The sequence below is a fragment of the Bos mutus genome, chromosome 24, assembly GCF_027580195.1.
Source record: "Bos mutus isolate GX-2022 chromosome 24, NWIPB_WYAK_1.1, whole genome shotgun sequence".
NCBI classification, from domain to species: Eukaryota; Metazoa; Chordata; class Mammalia; order Artiodactyla; family Bovidae; genus Bos; species Bos mutus.
Window position 1 is genome coordinate 2,440,354 of NC_091640.1, and position 26,728 is coordinate 2,467,081.

Sequence of the window (26,728 nt, forward strand, 5' to 3'; positions counted from 1 at the left end):
GTCAGGCCGGGTTTGTCTCGTTCTGCCAGTGACTCGTGGTCAGAGCTCGAGGAGCTCCTTTCTGCTGGGCCGACAGCCCAAGCTCCCTCCACGCCCAATCCTCTGACCACAGGCCTGTCCGAGCTGCCAAGTCCTTGAGGGGCCGAGGGAAGCTTGTGGGGAGGGGCGCTGGAAAAGATGCTCTGTTTTCACCTGCTGCCCTTTGTGCAGACATGCCCGCCACATACCCTGATGAGAAGGAGTCTGCCCCCCACGCAGGAAACCCGGCTCCGGCCCAACCCCTGGGTCGGGACGACCCCCCTGGAGGAGGGCACAGCAGCCCCCTGCAGCATGCCTGCTAGAGAACTCCACAGACAGAGGCAACAGTCCATCGGGTCACAAAGGGTTGGACACCACTGAGCACTAACCCTTCCCCTCTCTACACCCTCCAGCTTCCCGACCCCAGCACCCGGGAACTACACCCAGCTCCCAGGGCAGCTTCCGAGGGAAGGGGACTCATCCTGCAGTGGCCCAGAGCTGCCCAGCTCCTTTACCACGGGACACAGCGACAGGCGGTCATGGCCTCTCTACAGGCACCTAAGTGACCAGGGTGGCGTTTGTTATGGTCAACGGTGGCAGCAACGGAGGCACTTGCGGCGAGCACAGACGGCGGGCCGGCCTCAAGGCACAGCCTGCTTTTTAAGTTGGAATCTCTTCATGTGGCCCTCACGAGGGTGTGCCGCACGGAGGCGCTCGTGTGTGCCGCACGGAGGCGCTCGTGTGTGCCGCACAGAGGCGCAGGGAAACATCACTGAAGTTCTTTTCTGTGAGAATGTATCTGAATGCATGTGCCAAACTATCTTACAGTAAATATTTTAAAAGAAAAAAATTAATCACATTTCCTAACTTCATTTTTTTTATTTATTGTTATTCCAAAGCAGATATGCTATGATAGATATTTTTAAAAAATACAATTATCTATCCTCAAAACCCTGGTTATGCAGGAGACTAGAAATCTCTTGTCAGAAGACTTTTTATCAACCAGTAAAGTATAAAGATCAACTTGTACTCCACTCCACCAAAAGTTCAAGTGAAATTATGTCTTTACAAAACCTTATTTTTCAAGGAATGTTTTGCAAAGAAGCAGCTTTTATAATTAGGAAGTAAATAAAAATAATACATCAATGTCTTGTGTTTGCCTGATAATAAACTGAGAAGACTCACAAAATGGATTACTGATAGATTTTTTTTTTTCTTTAACCAAAATAAAAGTAGGCTTTAGATTCACCTGGTAAGGCCTTACTTAAACAGGCTGTGCACCAATACAATTCACTGAACTATGCTTTCTATACAATTAGGAATTAAACAAACCCCTTGCAGAGACTGACCTGAGATGACATTTAATGCTAAAACCAAAATAAATAACCTAGCAAGAACAAAATTTTTAAAATTTCAATAATTTCAACTTTGGAGATATTTGTTCACCAAAATTAATCAACATTTCTAAAATATTTTAATACAAAATTATAAAAGAAAAGTGCATTAAAAGCAGAACCTTTAAAACTCTGGCACAATTACAGTTATTCTGAATATACGGACTCCAGCCAGGTACACACACTGACATTCAAGAAAAACCTCAGGATACAGAAGTCCAGTATCACAAGTCAAATAAGGCTTTTTTTTTCTTTAAAAAAATATACAATACACAAAGCAGTTTGAAAAAAAAAAGTAATATTATTTAAGTTTTCAGACTTAAATATTTTCACATAACAAAAGTTTTATATCACCATCAATACTACTTATATACATACGCCAAAAGTGTGGACAACAAAACGTCAAAAGATGCCCCTTCAAAAAATAACAGTGAAATGTCTCTTTCTTCAGGAATCCGAAATGAGCTCCTCTCTTAATATACAAAGTCCATACAATATTTATAATAAAATTGCTCTCTTCTGAAACCAGTGAGGCAATGAGAAAAAATAAAGGCAATTATTCTTAGGAAAAACAAACACAAAAAAAGCAACCCCAGCTTTATGTCACAATGACGAGGATGTCCGTTTCTTTATTAACAAAATGAATGCAATACTGATCTGAAGTGCTCGTCGGAGGTAAAAATGCTGCCGCTCTCTCTGTAACAGGGATAGTGCTTATTTACAAAATATACTGTTCAGCCACACAGAGGCCCATATATCTGCATATGTACATACGTATTTATATATAGAACATATAAATAATTTCCAAGGAGAGAGTCACGTGGAGTAAGAAGTTTCTGTCTTTGGAATGCCGTGGGATCGACGCGCGCTCTGCCCCAGCAGGGGCGGGATTTGGTTGGTTTGGGGCATGTTCAACGTGGCACCATTGATGATACTAAAGGATTCCCTGAAATAAAAAGCACACCTGCTTATGGACGAAGAGAACACCGCGGGGCTCGGACACGTTCCTATCCTCTGTGTCGCTGGGGCGCACGGGGCGGCAGCGTCTCCGCTCCCAGGAGCCGGCGCCGCGGTCTGCAGTCTGCGGTGCAGCTTGTGCTTTCTGCTGACCCGGCCGTGGGCCCGGCGGGGACTCGGCGCGCGTCGACCGCCTCCAGCGGGGACGGCCGAGTCCTCGCTCGTGGGTCAGGCTGACTCTGTCCTCACGTTCACGCCCCAGGTGCTGCCTTCTCCTGACTGACGGGTAGCTCTCTGTCCTGGAGAGAAGTGGTCCAGCCATCTCTCACGGTCCCAGTATACTAACATACGGTAGGCTAAAAAAAAAAAAAGAGTCCATTTCTACTCATCTCAAAACACACACAGAAAAAAATGGAAAAAACTTCCCTGTGTGTCATAGCATTTCCTCTGAACTTCACGCACCTAGCTTATGTTGGTTTCATGAGCTATGTTTTTTGTCATGGGAAGCATGAAGGAAAAGAGAACCCTCTGCCTTCCCCCACACTGACACCTGTCTTACTGATCACACCACGATGACAGTAAGATCCGGCGGATGGCTAGCTGGCTGCACTGGCCACAGGGAGGGTGAGACTGCTGACATGGACCTGAGTTTAGTGGTCTGCAGAGACATGAGAACGCCGTGCCTTCCACCTCACCCAGCTCCTTCCTGGAAGTCGCTGAAAGTCAGTGATCTTTAGACCATTCTGTAGCTAAAAAAACTATTGTGATGACATTTGTAACACTTGAGGCTTCAAAACAGAAATCCCAAGTGCTCTGTTCTCCTCCACACTTGACTCCAGGACGTCCTCGGGGCGGCGCCCGTCAGAACACGTTGGCCAGGGCCTGCCACTCACTCGCAGGCTCTGGGACCACCTCGTCCAGGTGCAGCGCGTGGCTCAGCGCCTCCGCTCCATGGTCCTGCTGGCCCACGGGCTCCGGCACCGCCCCTGCCGTGGGGACAAAGAGAGAGCCTCAGACATGCAGCAACATGAGATGACGCGCATATGAACAAGGACAACACAGAAAGAATCGTTTGAGCTGCAGGTTTCATGGCTCTGACAGTTACTGTTACTTGAACGTGAGCACACAACCCTTGTTCGCTACACTCTCACACTCTATGTATCGTAAAGGTGATGCTGATATGACATTGCTGAGTCATTACTAATACCACTGACAAGACTTTTCTAACAGTAACGCAGGAAGCACTAGCGTGCAGGCATCAGAATGGATTTTCTCCTCCTCCAAAGGGGCCCAGCACGAAGGGTCCTGCCCTGTGGCTCCCGGAGACCCTGGGGTACTCACCCCTGCACTCAGGTCTGACTGCATGCCTGGCCACAGCGCCTGAACCTGAGACACAGGCTGCAGTCCAGCCCCTCCCGGCACAGCCCCCACCAGGCGACTGGCCACCACACCCGTCTCCCGGAGCTTCCAGGCACTCCAAGATGATGTGGGACGAGGCGGATGGGGGGACACAGCAGGGCCCCACTGAGATGCCCCCTCTCTGCCAGCACCGACATCGGCGAGTCACCATGGGAACAAGGTTGCCCGTTTGCGGGACCACGGGGCACAGACTTGGCTGACCCTGACCCCACAGCGGCTCCCCAGCCTTTGGGACACAGTGTCCAGGTCGCCGCCATGAGGAAGGGGCCTCCCGCCGCCTGCGGTGGCTGCAGGCCGCCTCACCTGCGTAGCTGTGGGCCCGCTTCATGTGCAGCTTCATGTTGCTCTTCTGCGTGAAGCCCATGACGCAGTAGTCACACTTGTACGGCCGCTCCCCCGTGTGCTTCTTCATATGTACCTGCAGTGCGCTCTTCTGGTTGAAGGCCTTCTCGCAGAGTGTGCAGTGGAATGGCCGCTCCCCTGCAGACAGACGATTCGGTCAGCACCCCGAGGGCCGGCTGCAAGGAGTGTACACACACACACACGAGCTCCCAGGGACACACACATACACACACACACATGAGCTCCCAGGGACACACACACACACACACACACACACACACACACACACACACACACACGAGCTCCCAGGAAGGGATGCAAGTTCTACAGGATCCTAGTGACGTCCCCCTGCTGCGTTACTCAGGTGGCTAACCCAGGGTCTAGCAAGGCTGCTCTGCAGGGAGACACAGAAAACAAAGCTATGCAAAGTCCCGGAGTATCCAGAAATGAACAAACGTGGTTCAAACAGCACGCTTCCGAAAGAAAAGCTGAACGTCAAGGACATGGGAATACCAAATCCACTTGATTAAAGTATGGTTTATACAGTATCTTTTAAACGTGACGGAAGAAAAAGCTGCCAAGAATGACCTCTGCAGGGAGCCTACCCCAGGTGAGCATGTGTCCAGGTGAGAATCTATCCAGGTAAGGACCCGCCCAGGAGAGCACTGTCCCGGTGAGCACGGCCCAGGTGAGCACCACTCTGGGGAGCACTGTCTAGGTGAGCACCGCCCAGGTGAGCACTGCCCAAGGGAGCACCACCCTGGTGAGCACCGTCCAGGTGAGCACCTGCCCAGGAGAGCACTGTCCCAGTGAGCACCGGTCTGGTGAGCACTGTCCAGGTGAGCACCTGCCCAGGAGAGCACCACCCTGGGGAGCACTGCCCAGGTGAGCACCCCCTGGGGAGCATCATCTAGGGGAGCACCTGCCCAGGAGGGCACCACAGCCCAGGGGAGCACCACCCTGGGGAGCATCACCCTGGGGAGCACCTGCTGCACAGCCACTGTGGTCCTGGCTGCTCCGCCTCCTCTGTTGTCACTCACACACTTCCCAGCCCCAGGACCGAGTCCTTGCTTGTCCAGGGTGTGCACAAGCCTTCCCCTGGCCTAGAAAGTTCTTTCCCACATGCCCTGCGTGGCTGCCTCTCATCCCCACAAGGCCCCCCCAGGTCAGGTGCCAGCACCCCAAGGCTGCTCTGGAGGCAGTGGGTCACTATCCTCTAGGTGGCCCTCCTCAGCGATGACGAGGGAGGTCGCAGGATTGCTCTCAATGGCAGGCAGAGTCCTAGAAATGGCCCCAGGGTCTCTGCCCTCATCCCTGGACTGGGACCGTGACATCACACCCAAGGAAAAGAAGAGCCATGGGTGAACTGAGGGCCCTGTCAGATGAGCGGGGTGATGGAAAGGGAGACGACCCTGTGGGCGGCTCTCCTCGCAGCACTGGCAGAAGCAGGGTGCTCCCTGCAGACAGAGGCAGAGCTGAGGAGAGGCCCTGGACTGAGGACAGGCAGGGGAGCGGCCCCAGCGACAGTCACGAGGTGCCCGCGAAGGTGTGCAAACCCTGCCCGTGCGTGCATGCTCTTATACAAGGCAGTTGTTTGCAGCCCCGAGTCAAGGTTTTAAAAAGATGCACTATATGCAGCAACGGTGGTCTGTCGCTCGAGCTCGTGGCTGGCACCAGTGGGCTCCAGGTTCTGTGCTGACAAGCAAGGGCATCTCCGAGGACACGCAGCCCGTAGAGGCTGCCAGTCCTGACGACACAGGAGGCTCGGGTGCCAGCCAGGGGCACCAGGGAGGAGAAGCCCTCTGAGGGTGAGTCAGAGGTAGCCGCTGAAGGGGCACCAGGGCTGGGAGAACCGTGAGAAGGCTGGGCGCCAGACAGAGGTGGGCAGGAGGACCCGAGACCTGCACGTGCAAACAGCAACAGCCTCTATCTGGGGAAGTCAGCTGCACGGTAAACTGATGAAAAATCAGGAGAAGACCTGAGCGAGTGGGCCGTGCTGCATGAACTGGGGGCTGTGTCACAAACGAACATTCTCATGTTGCCTGTGACCTTTCCGCCAAGAGCAGCGGGCAGCAGGACTTCTCACCCGGGGCCCTCCCCGGGTTACCTGTGTGGATGCGGCTATGGCGCTCCAGCTGGCTGGGCTTGGCAAAGGCCTTCTCACACGTGTCACACTTGAACACCCGCGGCTTCTGAGAGCTTAAGGAAGGACCGGCCTGATGCGTCTGCATGTGCTCCTGGGGAAGACACACACACACACACACACACGAAAGACACTGACGATCTTAACAGAGCCTTACAGACCTGAAATGGGACAGGAAAATCAGCGCGGAAAGGCCAGTCGGCGGGAGCAGGACCCCAGGTTCACCTCCGGTCAAGACCCCACAGAGCAGAGTCGGGGGTGGTGGGTGCTGGGCCGTGGCCTGCCAGGGAGACCCAAGCCCCCCGAGCTCGGGGCCTCATCCTGGCTTCCCTCCCTGTCAGCCACTGTGACAGGTTTTAGAGGGCTAGCTGGGTACTTCACAGGATGTTCCTCAACTGACATGTGTCTGACGTTTTCCTCACAGTTAGACCAGGGCTGTGGGCTGGGGGCACAGGGGGCAGTGCCACTGCCATCCCATAACACCACCATGCGTCCACTGCTGCACTGACTCTGACGGAGCGGTCAGTGTTCGCCAGGCTTCTCAGGGAAAGGCGGTCTGTCTGTAACACACCACCCCAGAATGGTCATGGGAGAGAGCTACGCCTCAGAAACATCAATGTGTATGATTTCAAGTACCTTAAATTTTCTTTAACCATTTTTATTCTTTTGCTTCTTTAAAAGTATGTATCAGACTATAATTTCTGTACTCTCTACTATGGGTATAAAGCTAAGCACTTTATATTCCTCTGACAGACATGAGTATTTTATTAGGAAAGCGGAACTGCAGGTGTCACATGACCTGACCAAGAGCACAGACATTCTGAGTGACAGAGTCAGAGAGTCATGGGCAGTACCCCAACCTCACCAACCTCCTGGCCGTGGCCTCTGCAAGGAGAGCTGCTTTGATGGTCAGTGTTTCATTTTTAAAAACGAACGTGGAGTTCTCTTTTTCAAAGCATATTAATACTGGGATTTCCCATCTCAGAAAACATAGTAGAAACAGAGGTGAGAAGTGTAACCAGCTTCAGGCCTGGAGAACAGAAGCTGGTGTGCTGCCAGAGTGACTCCTCAGCAGGCCCTGAGAAAGGAGGCCTGGGCCCTGTGTGCACCTCAGCGTCTGCAGGGCCCGATGCTCCGGTGACTGGGCACAGAGGAGGGGCCCCGGCCCGATGTCACGGGCGGCCAGACACACGTGCCCTGGGCTGTGCCCCTCCAGGTGTCCTTGAAGCCACGCCCCAGTACCCATCCCGTCTCCCACTCTCCTCTACTGTGTGCATGCCCACAGTGGATCCACCCTTCCCTGAAGGCGGGAGGGCACTGGCGGGGCTCCCATGGCCGGCAGGTGCACACACCCTGCCCCACCCTAAGCGCAGCATGGACGCCTCTGTGCTCTCCCGGCGGGGCTGTACCTTGAGGTGCGTGGCGCGCTTGAAGGCCTTCCTGCACACGGGGCAGACGTGGATGCGCTCACGCCCGTGGGCTGCCTTGCTGTGCTGCAGCAGCAGGCCGGCCGAGGCGAAGCTGCAGCCACACTCCAGGCACGCGTGCAGCCGGGCCTCCTTCTCAGGCGCTCCGCCCGGGGCCAGGCTGGCAGAGACGTCCGTCACCTGCAACGGGGCAGAATCCCAACCGAACCGCTGAGACCCGACTCCCAGACAACACCTGACGGCCGCTGCAGGCTTCTGCCAACTGCTCTCACTAATCTGGGCTGTGGTTTTTTTTTTTAAAAAAAAGGATGAAAAAATCAATCAAATAGTTCTGACGATGCAAGGACGTCACATGCCGTGGGAAAGCGATTGGCCTGTGACTCCTGTGTCAGGTGGGCATGCGTCTACACAGGAGCGTGCGTCTGAGCGAAGAAAAAAAACGACAGACACACCTGTGCTCAGATCCCCGCACAAAATGCATCTCTCGTGAGTCTTTTTCAAAAGGTTGAAAAGCACTGGGAATAAATGACACTCAAGGCTATTCTGTTACTGCAGGAAACAACCTACCTGATTAAACAAATGACATTTAAGGATGGACACCCATTAAAAGCCCTGGAGGCCCATGGACACTCGTTTATCAACACAGTAACTAAAACGCACAGGACGTGTTTCTGACTCAAACATTCCTCTCACGGGATGGGAGCACTCGGTACCTGTCGCCTTTACTGTAACCACAAGGACAACAGAGCTTCCGAGTCCTGAGACCTGCGAGTGCATCCCCGAACTTGAGAGTGCTCTTGTGTTAACAGCAACACAAACCAAAATCCAGCCAAATGGGCGCGGGTTACTGAGGCCAGATGGGGAGAAATTCCCATCGCTGATTACATCTAATTTCTATTTGAAAGAAGTCCTAGTCTCACTGAAAGACCAAAAACTAATTTCCTTAAAATCCATTTGCTAAAACTGCTTAAGCATAAAATTTAATTCTTCAGAAATAAAAAATTTCAAAGCTTTATTATTGGTATTTTACTTTTCTGAAAAGTTTTAGGGGTTTTTAGACTCTCTATATTTAGAACTATCATTTACTAAGAGTTTTGTCCACCCCCTCCAAAAAACGCATTTTAAGAAAAGAGACTAGTCAGATGACAAACAGGTCTCGTACACACACGTGAAAATGCCTATGAAAAGGCATAACAAGACGTGAAAGAAACAGCAAAGGTATCACAGGAAATCCAACAAAAAGAACTAAATGCAAGGGAATGACCACAAGTAATCTGCTCCTGCTGCTGCTAAGTCGCTTCAGTCGTGGCCGACTCTGTGCGACCCCATAGACGGCAGCCCACCAGGCTCCCCTGTCCCTGGGATTCTCCAGACAAGAATATTGGAGTGGGTTGTCATTTCCTTCTCCAATGCATGAATGTGAAAAGTCAAAGTGAAGTTGCTCAGTAGTGTCCGACTCTTAGCGACCTCATGGACTGCAGCCTACCAGGCTCGTCTGTCCATGGGATTTTCCAGGCAAGAGTACTGGAGTGGGGTGCCACTGCCTTCTCCACATGCAATCTGATCACTGGGCAGGCAAATCAAGGAGACACTGGTAAACTGAAAACCAGGTCTCACAGCTTTGGTTACATCTCCTTCTGACCCGGAATCATGGCGCGAAGGAGACCCCGCATCCACCCTGGGTCCCTGCGCTTGGCGCCTGCTCATCCTCGGCAGACACGTGTCCCCAGGCACACGGAGCCCCGGCCAGCGGCTCTCCCCATCCACAGCAGACACGTGGCCCCAGGCGCACCGAGCCCTGGCCAGCGGCTCTCCCCATCCTCAGCAGACACGTGGCCCCAGGCGCACGGAGCCCTGGCTGGCGGCTCTCCCCATCCACAGCAGACACGTGGCCCCAGGCGCACCGAGCCCCGGCCGGCAGCTCTCCCCAGGACCCTCCAAGGCCGCCCCTTCTGAAGCGAGGTGCTTTGAAAACCTTGAGAGACTTCAGACGACACGTGTGCTGTACCTGGTAGGTGATCTCCTCACAGGCGGACGACGGCTGTGCAGGGGGCTCACCAGGATGACCTGGGGTGAGCCCGCGCCCCCCGGGCCCGAGAGAGAAGGGTCCGTGAGTAAGGCTGGGAACTGCTGACCCTGTGGAGAGGATTACTGCTTTAGCAGCTGTGACGTGACCCCACCCAGCTGTCACTAAACACGGTGATGTCTGGTGGGTGCTGTGCGCTGGTTTCATAAGATGCTGACACTGGGGGAACTGGGTTAAGGGAGGGTCCATGGGATCTGTGCTATTTCTTTTAATTGACTGCAAATCCACAATTATCTCTCAAAAAAAAAAAAAAAAAAAAAAAAAAAAAGGTTTAATAAAAACAAACAAAACCCCAGGGCTTCCCTGGCGGTCCAGTGGTTAAGACTCTGCACTTCCACTATAGTGGGCTGGGGTTCGATCCCTGGTCAGGGAAATAAGATCCGGCATGCTGCACAGCTCAGTCAAAAAAAAGCAACAAGAACAACAATAAAAAGTCCTGGATACAATGTCATTTACTAGCTTATTACTGGTGTCTCAATGGCTAATTTAAGTAATCTTAATGCAAACGCCCTGATTCAAAAGTCAACTGCCTAATGCAATAAATGTTGACAATTAATGATACTCACAAAAGTGGTGACCTGAATCCACTAAGAGGGTATCACCTGAAAGTCACTTACTTTGGGTTTGTATTCTTACTTGCAGACTATTCCTTTCTTCGCTGTATTTTGATTACACTGATGTGGAAATCACACTAGTTCTCACTCCTCAAGTGCACATGCATTCTGTAAGGGCCTAAGCGGAGCAGGGTCTCCTCAACTGCTCAGGGGGCCCGGGTGGCTGAGCAACCTTGTGGGCCAGGACGAAGCCCCTTGCCTTTCAGTGTCCCGAGTCCCCTCGGGAGGGCCAGACTTGCTGGCGGGGACCTCACAGAGCAAAGGGCGTGTGTCAGGCCAAGCTTGCCGTGTGGACAGACCCAGGAGCAGGCCGAGGTGGCATCACTGGTCTGGATGGGGAGGAACCCAGTCCCCTCCGGGGTCAGAAAGCCCATGCGGCCGAGGGGGGTGCCCGGAGCGCGTCTCTCCAGCGCAGAGCCTGGAGGCGGAGGCGGGGCTCAGACAGGAGCGGGGTGACCCTCTGCCCTGCTGCCCGCCCGCGGCAGCCTCCGTGCAACAGGCTGTCTGCACGTGGGGGCCAGAGGCAGGGCCCCTGTCGGAACTCCACACGGCTGCCTCACATCTACGCCTCACCAGAGCTAATCACCGCTTCTCAGGATTTCCCCAACGGGGCTCTGGAAGGTTTGTCAGCATCTTAACCTTCAATCCAGCACACCTAAATGCAGGGGTCATCTAAGAACCTAAGTGGCAAGGAATACTGGAATTCCCACACCATTGACATCAGCCGGGGTGCCTGGAAGCCCCCTCGGTGCTCCCGTCTACAGGGTGAGGGGCCTGGAAGCCCCCTCGGAGCCCCCGTCTACAGGGCGAGAAGCTGCACGTGCACGAAAACGTCTGCACAGCTAAAATCACGGATGCGAACACAGTCACAGTAAAATTAACAAGGGGGGAAGAGTTTACACTACACGATACACACATGAGCTTGTTTCTGTGAAAGTCAGAAAACGTGCATCCGTATGTGTGTGTAGAAAGGTCCAGAACCATGTACACACTCACATGCTCACTGCAGGTCCGTCAGGGGAAGCGGGTGGATCACTTATGCTTCTTTGCACTGTCTGGATTGTCTTATATTTCCCATTTGGCATCAAAAAATTACTTTTTAAATTTAATCGCAAAACCACTGGCTACGTTTTGCACAGATTCCCTCGGAAAGAAGGCGTCTCCTGGGAGGACCCCGCCAGCGGGGTGCGGCACCCACCTGAGAGGCGATGTTGAGCGTGACGGTGTCCAGCCCCCCAGACAGCAAGCCCTGGGTGTCTGCCAGGGTCAGCGTGACGCTGGCCTCAGCCCCCACCGCGGACGAAGACATGACCAGGCTCTGCGCAGAGACAGCAGACGGCGACAGCGGCGTCGTGGGAGGCAGGCTTCCAGCTGTGGCGTTAAGTTCTACAAGAGAGGCAAAGCGAGCAGATGAGTGGAGAAGCCGGTGAGTGCACGGGTGTCGGCGCGGGAAGACAGCTCTCACGCAGGAAGGAGTCGGTCACGGTCAGCATCTACAGCCCTAGGCTCGCGAGATTGCACCACCAAGACCACCACCTCTCAGATTCCGATGCTACCGCAAGGCCTTCATGAATACCTAGGTATCTCTGAACAGACTCTGCCCCTCCAGCGTCACACAAAGGAACAAGCAGGGAAAAGAAGAGCGGAAAGGTGACCCCACGGTCCCACCCCTGTGGCCAACGCAGAAGGGAACTCAGACAAGAACTTCCAGGGCTCCATCCTCACCAGGACCCTGAGCGATGACCTGCTCCGGAGCAGACGTCTGGCGACTCTGCTCACGTTCACAACCCCACCGTCCTGCACGCCTGCCTAGCCTGAGACACGGACGCTCCAAACAGCCCTCGCAGCACCCCCTGAGCACTGTCATCCTGTGCGGCACTCCAGCTCCCTCTGCAGCCAACGAAACGAGAAAGGAGGACACTGGGACAGGCGGGGCAGAGACGGGCCTTCTCTCCACACAACAGAGACTCATGCACCTGCTGGCAAACGAGACGGCTCGGCGTAGGGTCAGCGCCCAGATCCTGGGGGCTCCAATCAAGACACGTGTGAGCATGACACACATGCACATGCGCGTGTACACACACACAGGCCATCCTTCCACTGGTCTGACAGTGACTCGGCGCCCACTGGCTGCAGCCACGGTGCCAGGGCCCTGGACTGGCCCTCCCACAGAGCGCCACACGCCGCTGCCTGGGAATGCCTGAGCACGGACACCATGTGGCCGTGGGGCCTGGCTGACCCCGGGCCTGCTCCGAGGCACAGCAGGGGCCAGGCTACTTACTTGTGGCCGGCGTCCTCCACAGATCCACACTCCCGGACTCGCACACTGTGCCGCGCAGACCTGGAACCTTCAAAAGCAGTACAACCATTAGGAGGCTGCGTGCGTCCGCTCTGAAGCACCACGCGGCTCCCGAAAACCTCACCTTCCCCCCCCCGCGCGCAGCCCCCGCCAGGACGGACGCGAGTGTGGATCTGCGGAGGGGCGGCACCCTGCAGCCGCGGTGCCCTCCACATGCCTGGATGCTCACACACGGCGTGCAGAGGCGAGTCTAATGGGAGGGCGAGGTGGAGAGGGACCGCAGCCCCTGGCCAGGCCCAGCCAGCGGAGCGGGGGCTCCATTGGCATCACTCAGGAGAGACCCCCGGGTGAGAGAAGCAAGAGCAAACCGCTCACAGCAGGGCTCACCCCGGGGCAGACGGCCGGGATACCGAACATCACCATGACTCCCGAGACGAAGCCAAAACCACAAGATACGCCCGCCCTTCTGCTGACTGTCAGAGCAGGCGAAGGACCCAGGACGTGCAGCCCAGGAGAGCACAGACAGCGGAAGCAGCGTCACTAACCTCAGGGCACCCTGACCCCGGGCCCAGAGAGGACACCGAACAACTGCAAGGAGGGCTGGAGTCCACACGTCAACCAGACAGTGCGGCGAGTGAACCCTGAGTAACACTCGAGAGATTTCCCACAAGGAGCATGATCCTGGCTCAAGCACAGCGAGCCTCCATATGGCTGAAGAGAGCCCGGCTCAGGGGTAAAGAATCCACCTGCAATGCAGGAGACCCGGGGTGCATCCCTGGGTGGGGAAGATCCCCTGGAGGAGGAAATGGCAACCCACTCCAGTACGCTGGCCTGGAAAATTCCATGGACAGACGAGCCTGGTGGGCTACGGTCCATGGGGTCACAAAGAGTCAGACATGTACTTAAGTCAGACTGTACTTAAGTCTAGCAGAAACAGGGGCTAAAACTAAAATAATCTCACAAACAACTAGTAAACAAAAGCCGATCTCTTCTATCACTGAAAGAAGAACTCAATTTCTTTACCAAAATTGTCTTCAAAGTGGACTGATGGAGGAACAAAAAGGTAGCACCCGCTTAAGACAACCCCTCAAAACGCCGCGCTACATTCAGGCCCCCGTCAGGAACGACTTCCTGCCTCCCAAAGGGTGCTGACAACATACTCTGACTGTTCTGTAGGAAAACCATTCGCCAGGGGTGTAACCTGGAACTGACTCACAAACAGCCTCCAAAGCCTGGCACACAGCGGAACCAGCACACGAGCTTCACTCTGGATGTGAAACTGACTCACGGTCGCACTTCAGACCACGTGTAAACCATTAAATGGCAGTGGCAGCCATCTCCCCACTGAGACGCAAAGAGCCCACACTGCTCCGGAAGCCGACCAGCCCTGACCATGTCCCGTTCACACGGAGGGTGAAGACCAACGCCTGCCGCATCACCTTCCTCCTGCGGTGACGACGGGCCTGCAGCGTAACTGTCACAGGGTCACACTGAGGGTCTGCATTCTGGTGCTCATCCTGCAAGAGGCATGTTTAATCTCCAAGTCATTTCCATTTCAGCTCTTATTCGTGTGGCCTGAAGCTTGGTCTGGGCATGAACAACTGAAGGTAAATGTTGCCCATTAGAACACAGTCTCTTGACAATAAGGTACAGACAAGATCGGCTTACTTAACAAGCTCTACTGGAATGTGCAAATCTCGCTAAAAACATCTGCTTGGCACCACGGATTGAATGGTTCAACGTCTGAGGAATCTCTGCCTACAGTCAGGATTCTTCAAAGATGCCAAAAGTGTTTAAGTTAATAGTGCAATTGAGTGCTTATGTGAAATTAATCCTGTATTATAATAACTGATACAAATGTTTAATTATGAACACATCTTTTATTTTATAATATCATTAGACTCCTGGAAAAAATTTTTCTTTAAATAAGGTACCAAATTAAGCTAAAGGGGCATCGAAAAGAAGGAGAGAGAAAACCTCTGAGGTGGCTCCACAACAGTTAGTCTAAACAAAAGAAAAACTAAATCAGAAGAAAGGGGCATGCTCGCCGTTTCTACAGAAACATCCGAGTGTGCGTCCTGGGCCCGCACACCGCAGGCCGCTGTCCTGGCATGCAGAGCTTCGCCCAGTCCCACACAGGCTGCGCTCAATTCGAGACGCCTGAGGGCTGACCAACAGCACAGAGGCCTGAAGAGGCGCCGGTGCCAGGGCAGAGCCCTCAGCAAAGGCTTCCCCGACCCCCTGCTCCATGCTGATCGGAACATCACCAGCTTGAAGGAACTACTCTCTCAGCGAATGCTGGGATCACCAAGCCAAGCAAGACGCCACTCCCTTTAAATGGAAGCATCCAAGACTCTCCTTGTCTTTCCACTGACTGGCCCAAGACTCATTAAAGACACCAAGCAGAGCCCCCAAGGAGAAGGACGGTCCCACCAGAGCCCCCAAGGGGACGAACAGCCCCACCAGCTACAGCAGGCTACTTCTCAGGGAAGCAAGAGGCGGAGACGGCCCGACCCTGAATGTTCTGGGACAGAGACCACCGCCAGGACGTGACAGCAGGCACTCGGGCGAACAGGAGATACAGAGCCGCCTGTCGCTTCATGTGCCGCGCTCCACGGGTGGGACAGATGTCAGAGCCCAGGAGGTGGTGAGAGCTGGTCCTTCACAGCCAGACACAAATCACGACCGTCAGGGAGCATCCACAGAAACAAGCACGCCATGTACCTTAAGCAGCACGTGACATACTGCAGACATCTTACCCATCACAGACAAAATCAGAACTGAAAACTCCCCTTAACTGAAAACAAAAAAGTTTCTTATTTCAAAATTAATAGGTGAAAGAATGCAGTTCTATGACACAACTCTCTTAGCTCCCCAAAATTAAACAACAAACTGATGAAGGAGGGACAGAGTCGAGACAGGAAAACAGAGGGCAGAGGTGGAAACGACCGTCAGAAGCCCGGGTTGTGGACCCACCCCAGTCCAGCGACATGAGATGCTGATGAGGCTGTCAGGCACCTCTTCAGCTGAGGGGAGCACGGGTGGGAGGCCCCCTGGGGTCCTGAGTGGACCCTGACCACACGCAGCCCTCGGCTCACCGCCCGCCCCAGCACACAAGGCCAGCCAGCAGCACACACGGCTCCCACAACCTCCCTGGCCTGGGACGCGCCTCCCCTCGGGACGCCACCCAGATCGGGTTGGCCCAGTGACCCCGTGACCTGCGCTCAGGGCGGCCTTCTCTCCCGCGTGGCACTACGGCTGTCACCCTGCACCACCACGTGGACTCTGTGGTAAATACCGGTGCTCTGCCAGTTTCTAGGATCCAAAACGCAGGGGCCCGTGGCCACCTCGCCCGGCGTCCCCACTCAGAGGGGCCTTCAGCACGTGGCACACATCGCGCTCTGTGGGGACGGACCGCCACTGGGTAAAAAGGCACTCCAAGCGAGCAGGTAAACAAGTCTGGCTCTGGGTACTGAGAAGAGCCACACATATCTAAAGATGAAGCCTTACCCTCAAAAAGAAATAAAAAATACAGGGTTGTCAAACAAGAGGGCTGAGGCAGGAATGGAAGCTCTGTCAGGTCCAGAAAACAGGGCGTCACCTGTGAGGCGGGGCCTGGGGGCACTGAAGCTCTGGCACTTTTATTTTGATGGCGCTCATTTACCTTTACTTTTTATTAAAGTCGACACTTCAAAACCTCAGAAAGATGCTTCCTTTTATGAATAATTCTACGCTCCATCCTACACTCAGGAAAATGTGGCACAGGGCTCACCCTGCAGAGCACAGAGCAGGGAGCCCGAGAGCCTTTCAGAGCCTGGGTGTGATGGGGCCATCAGGGCCAGCTTGCACACACACAACGCCTTGCACGCTTGCCCAGGACCATTTACCTTTACTCTGCAGAAGGCAGAACAATCCTGAAAGGTCAGTAATACTCGAGAGAGTTCTGGGTCCCAGAACTACACAGGAGCCTCTAATCGTCAGGAATTACACCAAACGCATGAGAACAGGCAGCTGACACAGCTGTCACCTGGAAAGACAGGTGGCCCTTTCCACTGACGACACACACAGCCCTTCAACTGACACATTAGGAAGCCTTTCGGTCGTTCACTGCATACCTGAAGAGTTTAACGTTGCGCTCTGCGAGAGCAGCTGATCATTGCTTATTGTCAGGGTGGCACCTGTGGATTGATTATTGATTGTAGGTGCTGACAGTCTTATGCTTCCGTTTAGTTCACTACTTCCATTAGAACTGTGTTGAATAAGATCTTGACCTAAACAGAAATTAACATTGTGATATCTGAAAGTAACATGTTAACTTACACACTGCTAAGTGTGCTAAACATACAACACCCCTCTAAAAACGTAAGCTATCTCATTTTTAACATTTATACAAAAAAATGAAAACAAGACTGTGAAAGGCATTGCCCTAAATGCAAGTATCTCTCCACATGCTTTAATCTGTGAAGTTTCTAAGTAACTCTTAAGAGCTCTACTTTAACTCCTCCATGTTTAGCCACTTTTGGCTACATGCTTTGTTGAACACAACTTAAACCGAATTGGAACTATTTCCCACCATGCCAGACGACCAGCTGCAGCCTCGGGGGCCTGATGGAGGGATAGGAGGGCAGCGTGGCCACGGCGGCTCTGCTGTGGGAGGCTCTCTGCCCTGCAGCGCCCTGGACATGTACGGCGGCTCGCACACACCATGACATCCTCCCACCAGGAGACTCCGGCTTCCACCAGCCTCCTTAGTTTCACAATCTCATAACATGATCAAGCAGTGTGCAAACAGAGAAACAGGAACATCAAAACCTGTTGCCTTCTCAGTGAAAACCAGGCTGAATGCTTTGCAAAGACTTGGCAAAGAGAAGCTGCTTTAAAAAAAGCTATTGTCGAGCCAGGGGGAAGCAAGACAAATATACGAATTGCTGCTACTGCTGCTGCTAAGTCGCTTCAGTAGTGTCCGACTCTGTGCGACCCCGTAGACGGCAGCCCACCAGGCTCCCCTGTCCCTGGGATTCTCCAGGCAAGAACACTGGAGTGGGTTGACATTTCCTTCTCCAATGCATGACAGTGAAAAGTGAAAGTGAAGTCGCTCAGTCGTGCCCGACACTTAGCAACCCCATGGACTACAGCCCACCAGGCTCCTCCGTCCATGGGATTTTCCAGGCAAGAGCACTGGAGTGGGTGCCATCGCCTTCTCCAAATATACGAAACCGGAGGACAAAAAGACAAACGGGTGCCGCACCTGGCTCTAGCAGCGCCCGCAGCCCCGTGCCACCCTGGGGCGCACGCCTGCAGGTGCGGCTGAGCAACGGTGGAGCTGGGGGCGAGGCGGAAAACGCAGCTCCACCAGCAGAGCACACCGAGCTCAGAGACTGTGGGGAAAGGCTCAAACCACGTGGCACCGCTCTTCTCTCCGCTCGGCAAGGCTCTCTGTGAATATCGGGACTAGAGCCGCCAGGTAGGAGCGCTCTTACTGCGTAACACAGTTGGGGAGACCGACCACAGTCCTCACCTTCACCCAGTGTCTACTTCTCTTCTTATGAATTGCTGAAAGGTCTACACAACTTAACTGAAGTAATATTTGTATTCTAGCATTCACAAGCATGTATAATTCCATGTACTCATGGAAAAAAAGAACATTCTACAAAATAACTGAAAATCTCTGTAAGTGGCCACAAATTAAAAGCTCTTCCAGATTTCTCAGAATGGGCTAAGAAACTGCTGGCTTGGGAGCCCTCAGAGCCCGTGCTCAACACATACAATAATGAGGAGACAGGAAATAAATCTTAGGCCTTTAAAGTTTGGGCAAACTTTACCAGTTTCATCAACTAATAAAGATTTCTCCTATAATAAACCTTTTAAGCTAATTAAGAAAAAATTACAATTATATTCATCTAATACATTAAAAAGCAATTAAATAACTGAATGATCAATATAGGAAAACATAGGAGAAACAGATGCACAATCCACAAACAAAAAAAACACATTTTCTGAACCATAAGCAAGAATCCCACATTTTGTGCTTTTTGTATAGGACTAGCAAAACACCTCTAAAACTGAGATTACTCAAAAAAGTTTATCTGATCAACAAAATAGCTTTCTTAAAGTAACTCTTCTGTTTCCAACAGTAAAATTCAAATATACATATACACACACAAACACACACACACACACACATATATATATATACACACAGAAGGTTGCTGGATTAGATAAAATTCAAAGTTAATTTTTGCTGCATGTTAGAACCTAAAAATCAGTGCTTGTCACTAAAGAGCCCCATCTAGGAACAGTTCCTCCAATTTCTCTCACAAATTGAAAGGAATAGACACCTCTTAAAAGAGAAAGCTTTTGGTTTCCTTCTCAGTAACTGCGCTATGCCAATAATGGTTTCTGCAGAAGCCTCGTGGAACAGAGGGGACACTCTGCAGACCTCTCTTGGGGCTGTGCCCAGGGTCCGGCCGCCACACCCCCAGCACTGTCAGGGAAAACACGGTGCTTCCTGCCATCACACTGGATCTCCAGGGAGGCTATTATGAGTCCCAGCAAGATTTTTTTTTTTTTTTTAATACTTTTTTTAAAAGGTCACAAGGTTGTTTCTATGAGACTTAAATGAGTTAATATTTGTGGAAGTTACTATAATAGGACCTGGTGCACAGTAAGGGTCCAAAAAGTTGTTGCTAAACTTAAGACCTGCTCAGTTAACACAGAATCATGGCTAAGAAGTACGTGGACAAAGCACACCTGTAAACTGCGCTCCAAGCTAACTCAGACGAGACGAGGGGGCGGTCTGACGGCGAGCATCACAGGCCTGGTGACCGACACGGAGGCTCAGTGGGCCGGCCCAGGGGCCTGCGCTGCCAAAGGGTGTTTTCTACCCACTTACCTATTTTTCTATCGTTATTTTCTACATGATCCGAGAAGAATTCTGAAAGGTAAGGAGAGTGGGTATCTGTAATGCTCTGGGGTACCAAAAGTATACACTTAAACCAATTACACTCCTTCAGCTCAAAGGAGCATGATAAGCATTTCTGAAGTACGGTTTTCTGCTCTTGACTAAACAAAAAATACGTGACCAAACTAACTGGCTCAAACTAGAAGTGTCGTGGGGAACCACCACGTTTAATTCCTGCCATCAGATATGAACTGCAAGAACATTTTCACTAAATGGAGTTTCCCAGATAAATTACAAACACTTCCTGAAGCACTGGATTTATGCAAAGCTCAGTCTCACAGGAAAAAAACAAAAACAAAAAAAAACAGATAAGATTTACTTAAACTGCAGATGAACGGATTTTAAAAACCTGAAGACTCACCAGAGATGGTCAGGGTGATCTCCTGTGGCGGCCCCGAGGATGTGGCAGCAGCAGGCCCGGCAGCCTGGGCCAACACCTGGCTCAGGCTCGAGTTGTTGATGGTCAGGGTGATCTCGTGGGGGCCGCCGGAGGTGGAGACCAGGCCTTGTGAGGTCATCACCTGAGAGAGGTCTTGCGTCCCTGGTCACCGTTATAAAACAGAACAAAGCTGGGCTTAAAAAATAATAATCCTCTCCTTTCTCCTATTAAAACTTTAGGAAAACTAAGACTTTAAGATTCAAAACACAGTATCAGTCATCTCTAGGTCCTTCATCTAAAATGATAAAAAAAAAAAGAGAGAAAACTCTTATGTTGAAACAGGTAGCCAGTTCTATGAATGCAATCTCTGTGCGTGTATTGGTTAAACATCATTTATCCTTAAAAAAAAAAAGCTTACTGCATTCTTAGGACACGTGATGCATTTGTTAAGCTTCACACAGAGAAGAAAACAACATCTTAGGATCAAGTGCATGACTGTGAGCAGCAAGCTGGAGCCCAGCTGCCATGACCGCTGTGCATCAGCTCTCACCGCTGCTGCTGGTGGCCAGCACCGAGTCCTGCTCCGAAAGTGGGCCTATGGTCAGGTTGGCAGATGTCACCGTGGGCTGCAGGGACAGGCCTGGGATGGGCTGGATGACCACACTGGCCGGGACCGTGCTCTCCGGCGTCTGCAGGGAGCTGCCCTGCGGGGCCAGGCCAGGCTCCGCTGTCAGCTGCTGAGCAAGCAGGTTGCCCTGCTGTAGGGTCTGCTGCAGGACACTCGGGTCAATCTGAAAGCACAGAAGGCCTTGTAATGGAAAAGTCACGTGGAGTGTGACTCATACTCTGGAAGTGCAGAGACGCCAAGCAGGCGTCTTACCTGCAGAGTGATGTTATTGACAGTGGAGGCATCGATCCCGGAGATCTGGACATTGGGCCCCACCAAGTTAGCTGCCAGCTGTAGTTGTATGCCTTCCAGGGTGGCCAAGCTCCCGTCCGTCAAAGACACTGTCCAGTCACCACCAGCTGCAAGAGACAACAGGGATGACTGGGTGCCAGAAACCTTCCTAAAGAGAAAAAACTCAATGCTATACAAGGATTTCCAAATATGTTTTACACACGTATCAGTATGATCCAGTTAACAAATACTAGTGTTTACTTTATATCATACATATATAAATACATGATGGCAAAGATGGAGGGCAGGAGGAGAAGGGGGTGACAGAGGATGAGATGGTTGGATAGCATCACTCAATGGACATGAGTTTGAGTAAACTCTGGGAGATAGCGAAGGACGGGGAAGCCTGGAGTACTGCAGTACGTGGGGTCCCAAAGAGTCAGACACGACTGAACGACTGAACACCACCACCACCATGTGTCCGACTTAATTGTAACAAAACAAACCCTGTGAAATAGGTAACATCCATTTTTAACACATCAGGAAACTAGGCTCAGAGAGATCACCCTGATTAAGCCCAGGATAGAAAACAATGCTATTATTTTACTGGGCTTTAATTGTGCCATGGGTCATTAGACAGAAAAACAGCCACTTAAGACGTCTAATAAATATGAACATTTGCTTCACTCTTTGTAAGTACACAAAAGATAATGTTTATTTCATATTATTAGTAAATATTACCTGACTAAAATGTAATGCTTTTCAAACACTATTGTGACCCAAGAGCAATTCAACATTTGCAGTGTATTAAAAATAAGGCTTAAGGGGAGTAATAAATTATGTCTGTTAAGTTTGAAGAATACTAAGAAACAAACAGGTTTAAGCCCAACAGACCAAAGAGCTGAAGGGTAAAATGCAGAAAGGATGGTAGAGAGAATGGGACACGGAAAGACAGCATGTCTGAAGGATGGAATTCCATCTTCCCACTGCCTCCTGGGAAAACCTCAGGGAGGGCAGCGACGGAGCTGGCTGGGTGGACACAGCGCATCAGTCGCCCTGCAGCCTCTCCCCGCGCCCCCAGCACACGCGGCCCACCTGACACGGAAGCCGGCAGGACGGCCTGGCCCAGCAGGCCCGGCTGCAGCAGACTCTGGTCCAGCTGCCCGGTCAGCACCGGGCTGTTCATGATGAACACGCCGGGGTCGGCGGAGGGTGCGGGGCTGCGCTCACGGGCTGTGGGCCCTCGGCCGCCGCCCGGGGCGCGGGCTTCCGGGCCTTCTTGGGGTCTGGCTTGTAATGGAACTGCATGTGTGTCTTCCTCCGCCCTGACGTGCGGAAGCGCAGCTCGCAATGCGGGCACTTGAAGGGCTTCGCGCCGGTGTGCAGGCGCATGTGCACCTTCAGGCTGCCCTTGGTGGAGAAGGCGTTGCTGCACACGTGGCAGCTGAAGAGCTTCTGGCCTGGGGGAGGAGCCCAGAGTCAGCCGGGCAGAGGACTCGCCCCGGCCTCCTCCCCCGTCCCCTGCCCCCCCTCCCCCTCCAGCCTTGGACCCATGTGCTGCGTCCACCTTCCCCACCCCCTCACCCCCGTGCTAACAGGACCCCAGGACATGTGGCTGGAAAACTTAAAAGCGAGTCAAGGTCACTGTTTAGGACCTGAGTTTGGAGTTCCATCTTTCACAATACAGAGGCACACTGCACCGTGCATTAGGGTCTCTGCTCCCCGATTTTAGGAAGGGTGAGTTTGCCTATCACCATGGTCTTCTCAGCCTGAACCAGACCACGAGGTAATCTTTCTAACTAACACAGGTATTTAAGTCTGAGTGATGGCCCCTAACTCCACACTGGAGACCCAGATCTTTCCTTCAGTGTTAGATCAGGAATCTCAATTCTTTTACATTCATTTCTTCATTCATTCATTCCTGATTTTTAAGCTTTCTATAATCTTGACAAGGCTGTGTTCAAAATGCACAGGAACAAGTGTAAGATGCTGTTGGCAGGCACGCAGTACCGTGCAGGTGTCTGCTCCTACCTGTGTGAGTCTTCACGTGGCAGTCTAGGGTGGACTTCACTGTGAAGCTCTTCCCACATTCCTCACATCTATATGGCTTTTCTCCAGTGTGGATTCGAACATGCCTAGCCGGGAAGCATTTGCAATTAGATGTTACAAATAACCTAATGCTTTTAAATTTATAGCTATCAATATGGCTTCCCTGGTGGCTCAGTGATAAAGAATCTGCTGGCAATGCAAGAGACGAGGGTTCAATCCCTGGGTTGGGAGGATACCCTGGAGAAGGGAATGGCAACCCAGTCCAGTATTCTTGCCTGAAGAATTCCATGGACAGAGGAGCCTGGCGGGCTACAGTCCAAAGAGTGGGTCGCAAAGAGTGGGACACAACTGATCAACACCAACAGTGTACTAAATAAATTCAGCGAAACAAAAATTTTCAGCTTTACTCTATACAAAAAATACCACCAACAAAAAAGTAACTGCGAGACCAATGATAACAGGCCTGATTTTCTTAAAAACCAAAGAGCTCTTACAGATCAGCAGTAAGACAACAAATATCACAGGAGAAACGCAGGCAATGGATAGGCAGCTTAGAAAAGAAACAGATGCATCCAAAGGCCACATGAAAAGGTATTTCCCCAGACTAAGAGTCAAAGGAGCCAGTTACGAAGACAAGATACCGCTGTCCCGCCTGCCTGATAACCCACTGTTGGCAGGTGGCCGGGGGGCAGGCATTCAGGGACTGGGGGCCTGAAACAGCACTGGCCTCAGGCCTGTGACGGCGGGCATCAGCCCTGACCCCGCACCCACACAGGTGCCCGCAGAGAAGAGGGCAGTGGGGCTCAGCGCCGAGAACTAGACGTTCACCAGCCGGGCTCTGGCGGTTGCTGGCCGCGCTCAGAGGGCACTGCCAACCCAGCAGCGCCTCAGGACCCCCAGCCCTCCCGCCCCGCACAAGGTCCTGTGTGAAAAGGACAGGACACCTACTGGGGCTCCCGGAGCAGCCAGCTCCATCTCCCCCACGTTCAACCCCGATGGCGCTCCCTCCCATCACCCTCTGCCCTCCCTGTTAGCTCCACCTCCTTAAGCAGAGGCGAGTGTCCACCATGCTGTCTGTGAGGCGCTTTCCAAGGTTGGGAGCACTACACAGTGGCCTTCCTTCTGGGAGCCCCCGCCCCAGCCATCTCCCCTGAGCCACCAGACCTCAGTCACCGCCCCACCACGGGGCCCTCCCCTGGCCTGTGGGCAGGTAGCACCTGGGGCCGCCAACTCAGGGCCTGATGTCCTCGGTAACTCTTATTTCACTGCCACCACAGTCACACAGAAAAAATCGTAGGGAAGAACCTACAGAGCAAGCAGACTTCGGACTAATGCACTGGAGAAGCTTGAGGGGAGCCTCTAACATGCCCCAGCCCGGAACGCAGACGGAGAAAGCAGGGCGCCCCTCGGGGCACTGGGTTCAGACGGCACAGCCCGGGGAGCAAGGAGGCCCGGCACAGCCCCCCACCCCCCAGAGCCACTGCCCGCCGCACCTGACCAGGTCACTGGGCTTCTTGAAGCTCTTGGGGCAGTAGGAGCAGCAATTGGCATGCTTGGGCTCGGCCTCCAGCTCGGCCTGCCGGTCCTTCATCTCACTGATGCGGTCCTTCTCGGCGGCCGACTGCACCAGCACCTGCTCCGAGACCGTGGCGCTCTCCTGCGGCGGGATCTTGGCCAGCTGCGCCGTCTCCTCCTCAGTGAAGGTGATGACCTCGGGACGCGCCTTCCGGGATGTGCTTCTTTCGGAGCCGTCCTCCTCCTCCTCCAGACCCATCTCTAAACGACACACGGGACAAAGGACCAGCTCCTAAGGGACACTGAGTCACGGCAGAACCACCAAAAATGAACATGTACCTTAAATGTAGAAGGTTAGAGTCTGCAGCTGAGTGAAGCTATCTGTGGGAATGGAAAAGGGTTTCTTCCCACCACTGCCTATGGAGAAGGGGGCCGCGGTCCCCGGTAAAGGAGCGGCAGGGGGAAGCCGGCACACCAGCGCAGGGATTGCTGATGGGGAGGACACTGCGGCCACGGTCCCCCCACCCCTGCGGCCACTGCAGCCAGGCCAGCAGTGAGCTCTGAGACGCTCAGCATCCACACGAGTCCACACGTTCACACTCACAGATATGCGTTCACCAGTATAGCACAAAGGGAGTTTGCCTGAGAAAACATGCAGCCCAAACGGAGAGACCGAACTGATAATCAGCCAACAGCTCTCAATTAAAGAGACTTACTGAAAGGAAAAAAAAAACACACACACTTTAAAATATGTGTTTAAGTATTCTCTCAGGGAAATGTAAGGATATATTTACATTCATTAAAAACAGGAATAAGCTGCTGTTAAAATGTCACTGAGAAGGAAAAAAGCTTTGGCTGGGGGAGAGAAGGGACATCATTACTGCACAGATGGCTAAAAAATGTTTAAAAAAAACAAGAGAAACACTAAATAGCAAAGTGGACAGTGGGCAGAGCCAGAGGAGTGAGCTACCAACCCGCTCATGGTCCTCCCTGCCGTGCCCCCTATGCAGCACGTCCACCCCAGAGACATCAGGCGCCAGAGGTGTGAACGCACAGCACAGACCAGAGCCCAGGCCCAGGACACCGTGTGAAACAGCACAGCTCACAGTGCGTGTGGGACGCCAGTTACAAAAGTCAGAACACTGTACCGGCGTCACAGGTCAACGTGTCAAAATGCATGCACGCTGCACACTGTGCAACATACACATTCTTCTCACTGTAATTTTACTCATGGAACTTGCTCAAAAGAAATCATCTGGTAAGAACAAAAAGTGTAAAATGAAATAACACCCTCAGGATTACTACACTCGGCATGGGAATGGGGTAAATCCTCGCCTAACACTGAGTGAGCTCCACACGGCATCTGGTGCCTCTCAGGTTGAGAGCACACACGTGGTGGGCACAGTGTCATGGGGGAGTGCGCTCCCTGCCACACGGAAACCCTGGGCACCTGATGCGTGTCCGTAACAGGTGCTCATGTCATGAACCAAATGGAATCCGTGCAGTTGTGTGAACTGTTGCAGACCTGTGCTCACCAATGACCACTGTGTCTGCAGTGAACATCCGTGGAGGAAAGATGAAGTGGACTACAACATTGCATGAGATGTGATTCCCTCTGGGTTAAGGAATTGAGACCCACCTACATGTGTGTGCGTGCATAGGCGGGAGACTGTGCCGTGCAGGATGCTGGCATTTTGGTGCGAGGTGACTAGTGAGATGAACAATTTCCTGTTCGTGCCTTCCTGAACCTTCTTTCAAAGAGCATGTACCGCTTCCATAATCGGAAAGGGAAATGCTGATGTACCAATCACCTTTGAAGTGAATGAGCCACTAAAGCACCAGTTAATAAACCTGAATCAGCCAAGGGGCCTCACCTCCTCCATCCGCGTCTCCTGGTGCTGACCCGCCCGAGGCGGCTGTCTGGTGCGTCTTCATGTGCTTCTTACAGTGCATTGTGGTCCGGAAGCCCTGCTCGCAGAACGGACACCTGTAGGGCTTCGCGCTCACGTGCGTGGCCATGTGCCTGGTGAGGCTGCCGTTGGTGGTGAAGGCGGTGCTGCACACGCTGCAGCTGAAGGCCTTGACTCCTGTGGCGACAAATGACGTGCAGACACACCTCACCACCTGAAGCCACACGTCAGAGCAAACGAGAATGCACTCAGTCAGCACAAAACTAAAGACCGTTTGCTTGCTGTGGCCTCCTATCTCTTAGGAACCGAGGGTGTCT

The 26,728-nt window shown here is 52.7% G+C and overlaps 1 protein-coding gene across 1 annotated transcript in view; it reads right to left on the reverse strand.

Annotated features, from left to right (window-relative positions):
- Positions 1–908: 908 nt before the first annotated feature.
- ZNF236 (zinc finger protein 236) overlaps positions 909–26,728 on the reverse strand; it is a 68,900-nt gene continuing 43,080 nt past the window's right edge. Inside the window, 17 exon segments of the mRNA XM_070361866.1 lie at positions 909–3,355; positions 4,092–4,268; positions 6,238–6,367; positions 7,683–7,880; positions 9,709–9,752; positions 9,755–9,836; positions 11,599–11,786; positions 16,815–16,970; positions 19,592–19,633; positions 20,022–20,201; positions 20,590–20,830; positions 20,920–21,065; positions 22,033–22,155; positions 22,158–22,397; positions 22,969–23,072; positions 24,480–24,762; positions 26,376–26,588. Of these exon segments, the coding sequence (XP_070217967.1) occupies positions 3,231–3,355; positions 4,092–4,268; positions 6,238–6,367; positions 7,683–7,880; positions 9,709–9,752; positions 9,755–9,836; positions 11,599–11,786; positions 16,815–16,970; positions 19,592–19,633; positions 20,022–20,201; positions 20,590–20,830; positions 20,920–21,065; positions 22,033–22,155; positions 22,158–22,397; positions 22,969–23,072; positions 24,480–24,762; positions 26,376–26,588 (2,672 nt within the window). The 3' untranslated portion in view covers positions 909–3,230.